At 40.3% G+C, this 7,903-nt stretch overlaps 1 protein-coding gene across 2 annotated transcripts; it reads right to left on the reverse strand.

The window, feature by feature from the left end:
* Positions 1-1,755: 1,755 nt before the first annotated feature.
* Positions 1,756-6,926, reverse strand: sdf4 (stromal cell derived factor 4). Of its 2 annotated transcripts, none has more exons than XM_073823286.1 (7): positions 6,591-6,926; positions 5,901-6,247; positions 5,262-5,398; positions 3,528-3,641; positions 3,272-3,430; positions 3,010-3,185; positions 1,756-2,929 (listed from the first exon to the last, which is right to left on the reverse strand). In XM_073823286.1, exons 2-7 carry the CDS (start codon positions 6,206-6,208, stop codon positions 2,753-2,755), a joined length of 1,071 nt encoding a protein of 356 aa, XP_073679387.1. In that variant the 5' UTR covers positions 6,209-6,247; positions 6,591-6,926; the 3' UTR covers positions 1,756-2,752. The 2 variants fall into 2 exon arrangements, with proteins under 2 accessions (XP_073679387.1, XP_073679386.1); XM_073823285.1 differs by having other exon boundaries at positions 5,901-6,250; positions 6,591-6,925.
* Between the last annotated feature and the right edge of the window lie 977 nt (positions 6,927-7,903).

Below are 7,903 nucleotides of genomic sequence, written 5' to 3' on the forward strand. Positions count from 1 at the left end.
CGGGGGTGGATGAGATCCGCCCTGAATACCTAAAGTCTCTGGATGTTGTAGGGCTGTCTTGGTTGACACGCCTTTGCAACATCGCGTGGAGGTTGGGGACAGTGCCTCTGGACTGGCAGACCGGGGTGGTGGTCCCTCTTTTTAAGAAGGGGGACCAGAGAGTGTGTTCCAACTATAGGGGGATCACACTTCTCAGCCTCCCCGGGAAGGTCTAAGCCAGGGTACTGGAGAGGAGAATTCGTCCGATTGTCGAACCTCGGATCCAAGAGGAACAATGCGGTTTTCGTCCTGGTCGTGGAACAATGGACCAGCTCTATACCCTGTTCAGGGTGCTGGAGGGTTCATGGGAGTTTGCTCAACCAGTCCACATGTGTTTTGTGGATCTGGAGAAGGCATTCGACCGTGTCCCTCGCGGTGTCCTGTGGGGGGTGCTCTGGGAGTATGGGGTCCGGGGTCCTATGCTAAGGGCTGTCCGGTCCCTGTATGACCGGAGCAGGAGTCTGGTTCGTATTGCTGGCAGTAAGTCGGACCTGTTCCCGGTGCGTGTTGGACTCCGGCAGGGCTGCCCTTTGTCACCGGTCCTGTTCATTATTTTTATGGACAGGATTTCTAGGCGCAGCCAGGGGCTGGAGGGGGTCTGGTTTGGGGACCACAGGATCTCATCTTTGCTTTTTGCGGATGATGTTGTCCTGTTGGCTTCCTCAAACCAGGACCTACAGCAGGCACTGGGGCGGTTTGCAGCCCAGTGTGAAGCGGCTGGGATGAGAATCAGCACCTCTAAGTCCGAGGCCATGGTTCTCAGTCGGAAAAGGGTGGCTTGTCCTCTTCAGGTTGGTGGGGAGTCTCTGCCCCAGGTGGAGGAGTTTAAGTATCTGGGGGTCTTGTTCACGAGTGAGGGAAGGATGGAGCGGGAGATTGACAGACGGATCGGTGCAGCTTCTGCAGTAATGCGGTCGATGTACCGGTCTGTCGTGGTGAAGAAAGAGCTGAGCTGTAAGGCGAAGCTCTCGATTTACCGGTCGATCTACGTTCCTACTCTCACCTATGGTCATGAGCTTTGGGTCATGACCGAAAGGATAAGATCCCGGATACAGGCGGTTGAAATGAGTTTCCTCCGTAGGGTGGCTGGGCGCTCCCTTAGAGATAGGGTGAGGAGCTCAGTCACTCGGGGGGAGCTCGGAGTAGACCCGCTGCTCCTTCACATCGAGAGAGGCCAGTTGAGGTGGCTCGGGCATCTGTTCCGGATGCCTCCTGGACGCCTCCCTGGGGAGGTGTTCCGGGCATGTCCCACCGGGAGGAGGCCCCGGGGAAGACCCAGGACACGCTGGAGGGACTATGTCTCTCGGCTGGCCTGGGAACGCCTCGGTGTTCCGCCGGAAGAGCTGGAGGAAGTGTCTGGGGAAAGGGAAGTCTGGGTGTCTCTGCTTAGACTGCTGCCCCCGCGACCCGGTTCCGGATAAGCGGAGGAAAATGAGATGAGAATGAGATGACATTCAGCTTTTTTTTTTACTTTAAGCAATTAGTTTAATTTCCACAGGATGAATGTAATATGATCAGTCAATGAACAAGGATAATTGTGAAACCCTTAGCAGCTCAAAAACACAATAGAAATCAATAACAAAACAGCTATGAATAATTTATATAGAAAAAAATAATTTTTAAATCTTAAACTATTACCAAAACATGCTCAAAAATGCTTACCACCAAAACTAGAGCTCGATTATATACACAAACAATCAATAGGACACATTAGCCTAATTTCCTGAGGCAAATGTGTATTTTAATAAAACGTTATTCTCAAATCCAGAAAATACATAGAATGGTCCTTCCATTTTTCATAGCAATTTAAAAGGGAAAATTATAGTTCCTAATAATATAATTCCTTTCAAAGCATTTCTCTTATGTTTAAATTAAATCTCTTTTTACAATACAGATGTCAATAGAGAAACATCAACGTCATCATGGAATAATATGCTCTACTATATGGACTAACATTTGACTGAAGGAGACTTTGAGGTAATGGCAAACTGAATTTTTAAAAGTAATAAAATAATATGCAGTCTATATACAATTATGACTTAATGGGGTTCTTAAAAACACTTCCATGTACAAATAGGTCACATCTGGACGGATTAATTATCCTATTAACTCTTAATATGATTTCTTAATTTCTTGTTTTCTTTAATAGAAGTGCTGTATATATGCCTCTATGTTACAATTTTCACAAAATTACCACCCCAAATCATTTTTCTGGCTCGTCATCTTTGGAAATCACACATCTGAGGAAGTTCAAAACCTGTCAAAATCAACCCACCCAAAATGTGAATACATATTATATATTATGGCACTCCAAACAACTACATTATTTACATTAATCATATATATATTCCACCTTCACGTGGAAAATAGTCTTTCCCCTCACCAATTCCTCATATACAGACATTTCTCGTAATTATCAACACTCAAAAACATGATGAAAGTGACAAAAGTGTCTTAAATTATTTAGATGGACCTTTATGGGGCTCAATTGGAAATCACATCTATGACATTATGAAGGCAAAGTCCTAATAATGTGTCATATCTGCACACTGCAACATTAGAGAAGGTTTCGCGGCTTGCAGGTTTGTACATTTACAAACATGTCCGAATGCACTTGTTGATCCCAGTCTGGGAAGCAAGCAAAGATCATCCTTGCGACACTTTAGGGATATATACATGCTTTTCTTATTCATAAAGACTTGAGGAGACCGTCTTAGAACTCCTCATGTACGTTACGGGCATAGTCCATGAGTTTGCTACCAGTGAAGTACTCGCTGTATTTAAGGATCTCCTCTAGTTCCAGGTTGTGGTTTTGGTTCTCATCCGCCACAGCAATCATCTGCTTGGCTTCATTCAGGGCGTTGTACTCATTCATAGGGTCCATGTATTCCTGTGGGACAGATATACATTAAAATGAGATTCTATAGAAGTGTTCTTATCCTTTAACAGAACTGATAAAAGAGGACCAACCTCTAGTTCCTCCATGGTTACAATCATATCATGATTAGCGTCAATGACTTCTTCAAACTCCTTCTTTCTTTCACGAACCCAGTCGTCATCGATGTCTTGGGCTTGCTGATTCTCCACAGTTCCCATGGGGAGGGAGATAAATTCAGCAAGAGTCAACTTTCCATCTCCATCTTGATCTGTTTAGAAAACATATAAGGTTTGTTAACCAATAAGGAAATGTTCAGGCCTTCCTTGGGTATGAATGTCAGATTCTTAAGCTTACCAAGATCTCTGACGATCTCCTTGACCATGTATCTCAGCATGCCTCTGCTGTGCTCTGGGTGCAGGAACGAGAGGAACTCCTCTTCATTCAGCAGCTGGTCAGCTGGAGGGTTATCTGCCTGGAACCAGCGATCCTTCAAGCTCTCCAAAACCTCCTGAGCTGTAGTAAGGTCACGTTTTATTCATATTATTAGAAACGGCTTTGTTATGAGTACTAGACCATATCAGGCCAATGCATCTTCTAAATTACAACTTACTTTCTTCATCCACTTTCAGTTCTTCATTGTTTTTAATCTTCTCAGCTACTTCTTTTTCATTGAAACCTTTGCTGGCCAAAAACTTCACACGGTATTCATCCCAAGTTACATGTCCTGAGAGCGCGCAAAAAGACCATTGTTAAGTGTTATGAAATCATCATGCCAGATGTCAAAAACAACATTCATTTTATTTTTTTGCTCTAGTTAAACACAGAAAACCTTTATAACTACAAATCACGTTTAAACTTACCAGAAATCTGACTCTACAGCTGAAGTCAAAAGTTTACATACACCTTGCTGAATCTGCAAAATGTTAATTTTACTAAAATAAGAGGGATCATACAAAATGCATGTTATTTTTTATTTAGTACTGATCTGAATAAGATATTTTACATAAAATGTTTACATTTAGTCCACAAGAGAAAATAATAGTTGAATTTATAAAAATGACCCCATTCAAAAATTTACATACGCTTGATTTTTTTTTTAATACTGTGTTGTTGAATGATGATCCACAGCTTTTTTTTTTGTTTAGTGATAGTTCATAAGTCCCTTGTTTGTCCTGAACAAGTAAAATTTATTTAACTCTTATGGCTGTATGATTTTTGGATCCATCTTTTCGCACTGAGGACAACTCACATGCAACTATTACAGAACGTTCAAATGCTTCAAATACATTAAGAGCCAAGAGAAGATGTTTATTATTTTGCTTGAATAGCACTGCCCTTCAGAAGCTACTAGTGTTGGGCGATATGCTCAATTTTCATATCGTCCTGTCGTCAGCCTGCGAGATCACCGATACACGATATTATCGTGCTAATTTATTTAATTATCTATGTACTAAATTCCTTATTCGTTTTCTAAATGGAATCTTGTTAATGGCCATGTGACTTAGTTGGGCATGTACAGAGCGCTGATGGTAGTTCTGCCGGATAGGTTCCAGTTTACTTTGGGTTTCATTCTCTGCTATTCGCTATCTTCAGTGAGTGGTAAATGTGTGGGTATTAATGTAAATGAATTTATCTTTCTTTACCTGTCATATTGCGATAATGTTACCGCTGTGTGTCTGAACATTTACATTATCAAAGAACATCATCACTGACTAATCTATCTACACTGTATGAACGTCTGCGGTGTGTAACGGCTCTGACGTAGTCAATGCTTGTGTTATACCGCGGCAAGTTTCTGAAGCATCCTAGAACTGACTCTCCATGCTGCACTGCTAAAGTTAGGTGCCTTTTTGACAGATAATAATAATAGTCATCTTGCTATTGTCAAAGGCATCAGAAACAGATGATATCTCTGACTATCGTCGATACACGATACTATAATCTATCGGCACAACCCTAGCGGGCAGTTTAACTGTTCAGGACAAACAAGGGACTCATGAACAACTATCACAAAAAAACAACAACAAAAAAACGCTGTGGATCATTCAGGTAACAACACAGTGTCAAAAATCAAGAGTATGTAAACTTTTGAATGGGGTCCATTTTATAAATTTAACTACTATTTTCTCTTGTGGACTATGTGTAAATTTCTTTTATGTGAGATATCTTATTCAAATCAATACTAAATAAATAACATGCATTTTGTATGATCCCTCATATTTTGGTAAAATAATGAACATTTTGCAGATTCTGCAAGGTGTATGTAAACTTTTGACTCCAACTGTATCTCTACTTGACATATAATTTTATTATGGTATGGGTCTAAAAAATAACATTCTCTTACCATCCCCATCAGGGTCCACGGCACGAAAACTGAGTTTGTTTTCTTTAACAGCCTCCTGAAAATGTTCTTCTGTCTTCTCCATGATCCAGCGCTGCATTTCTTTAGCACTCACACTCCTGTCTTTATTAATATCCACCCTAGAAACAGAGAGTAACAGCAGGCATGATTAAACAATTAAAAGTTGTCCAATTTGCATGATATTTTTAGCTTTAACACTTTAAAGTAATCAAACATTTGGTTATTGTTGCTAAAGTCAGCATGAAATGAAAATTTGTTCTGTTTTCTAAATGCATCTTATTATGAACGATTCATCCATGCATGTTTAACGATTTTTATTTTAGCTTGCCATTTAATCAAATTATCGTAACTTTCTGATAAAGATACCAGACTTCTCTCTGGACTTCAATCATTTTCTCTATCCAGTCAGTAACTGGTAGATAGAACTAATCCTCGCCTTACATTTTTTCTCTCTGTGTCACTCAGATGTGTCGCAATACAGAAAAAAAATCTGTCACTACTTCCGTTTCACCACAACTTAAAAATTGGCCGATGTTTTTTGGGTTAAACTATTGCCTTTATAAACGCCACCCAAGTACACCCAAGTACAAAATTGCATTGTTTCCACAGCTGTATACATACTTGGTGAAAATTTCAATAAGCTTCTTCCTGTTCCTTCTGGGTTCTGAATCCTCCTCAAACTCCTCCATCTCCTTCCCCAGAAACACCTCCTGATGAAAGTCTTTATTAAGGTGACCGTCCATTTCCATCTTCACACCATTCAGATGGTCAGGTGGAAGGATCTCATTGTCCTCTTTGCTGTTGGGGTGTTTGTCTTTTAACGCTGATATATTTGCTGGCCTGGCCTGAACATTCAAAGCCAGCATCACAAATACTGCCAAAGTTGAGGCGCACAGGCGGCCAAGCTGAGATCTTCTCCAGCTAGACATGGTTTTAAAGCTTAAGCGTCACAAACAGATGTAGAAAGACTGCTAAAAGAAAAATGAAACCACATTAGAACACAAACATAAGCAGATTTCAACATATTCAAATAAGACTGAGCAATGTGCAGCTGAAAAATAATATATAACTTTATATTAATTATTACGCCAGACTTAGCAGTTTTCTGGTTTAAAGGAAACCAACTTACACCAGCTAAAATCACCTTTTTTTTAATCAAATGAGATCAAAAACAAAGGCTTCTTTAGGTTGTGATAAACTGACAGAATGAACGCAAATTAAGTTTGCGCTCAATATGAATCAGCACATGTTTGACAACACCTGTCAAAACCAGATGCAGCTATGAACGGAAATAAATGCCAATCCACTTACCTGTACGTTGGAACGGTCCTTTCCAAAAATAAAATATCAGATGAATGAACAGAAGCCAGTGGCCTGCTGTATTGAAAGCACCGAGAGCGGAGTGTTTATGTGCAGCTCATCGCGCAGTTCCTGTACACGTCGCCACTCGAGACCAAACGCTGGTCGCTGGAGCGGTTTATGGCCCTGAACGTGACGTCCTCCTTCTCTGGAATCAGATATCACACAAACACACACAGGACAGACCGGTAACCGCAAGAGTTCACACGAGCTGACACCAGAAAGGCGTTCAGGAATGAAACATTGCTACGTTGTCAAATCGCGTGTCTTCTTCTTGTGTAACATGAGGTGAGAGATAACGCGGATAACGCACATATCGCCATCTACTGTACCAGCAGACCAATGGCTATAAAATATACATCTGACCATCTTTTAGCCTTACTTTTTTGGATTTTGAGGATGTTGTCTCAAACTCACATTAGCTTGGGGGCCTGTTGAAGAGTTAGGACTACAGCAAATACATAGTTTTATTATAGACATGAAAAGTCAGGTACCATTTTTTTAATTACCATAACTAGTGAGATGATGATGTGCTGATGTCCCCACATAGCTTCTTATTTCTTAAAGGAGTAGTTCACTTTCAGAACAAGAATTTACAGGTAATGTACTCACCTCCTTGTCATCCAAGATGTTCATGTGTTTTTTTCTTCAGTCATAAAGAAATGGTGTTTTTGAGGAAAACATTTCAGGATTTCTCTCCATATAATGGACTTCTACGGTGCTCCCGAGTTTGAACTTCCAAAATGCAGTTTAAATGCAGCTTCAAAGAGCTCTAAATGATCCCAGCTGAGGAAGAAGGGTTTAATCTAGCCAAACGTACGGTTATTTTCTAAAAACATTTACAACTTATATACTTTTTTATCTCAAACACTTGTCTTGCCAAGCTAGACAAGACGAGCATTTGAGGTTAAAAAGTATATAAATTGTAATTTTTTTTTTAGAAAATAACCCATCATTTTGATAACACCCTTCTTTTCTCGACTGTCATCGTTTAGAGCCATTTATTTTGGAAGTTCAAAATGGGCACCATTGAAGTCCATTATATGGAGAGAAATCCTGAAATGTTTTACTCAGAAAACATAATTTCCTTATGACTGAAGAAAGAAAGACATGAACATCTTGGATTAAAAGGGGGTGAGTACATTATCTATAAATTTTTGTTCTGAAAGTGAACTACACCTTTAACTAGTTCAATAACAGTCCAGCTATTTTCAGCTGTACAAAACAGCTGGTTGATATTGCAAATTGGTGTGTCTTACCATATT

Source organism: Garra rufa, chromosome 18 (assembly GCF_049309525.1).
Source record: "Garra rufa chromosome 18, GarRuf1.0, whole genome shotgun sequence".
Lineage (NCBI taxonomy): Eukaryota > Metazoa > Chordata > Actinopteri > Cypriniformes > Cyprinidae > Garra > Garra rufa.

Bases quoted from the DNA above. Each gene is read 5' to 3' on its own strand.
- sdf4 (XM_073823286.1), bottom strand. From the start codon at position 6,208: ATGTCTAGCTGGAGAAGATCTCAGCTTGGCCGCCTGTGCGCCTCAACT. The intron at 3,642-5,261 runs GTAAGAGAATGT...GCGCGCTCTCAG, and splicing joins CGTGGACCCTGATGGGGATG to GACATGTAACTTGGGATGAA. The intron at 2,930-3,009 runs GTTGGTCCTCTT...TCTGTCCCACAG, and splicing joins TAACCATGGAGGAACTAGAG to GAATACATGGACCCTATGAA.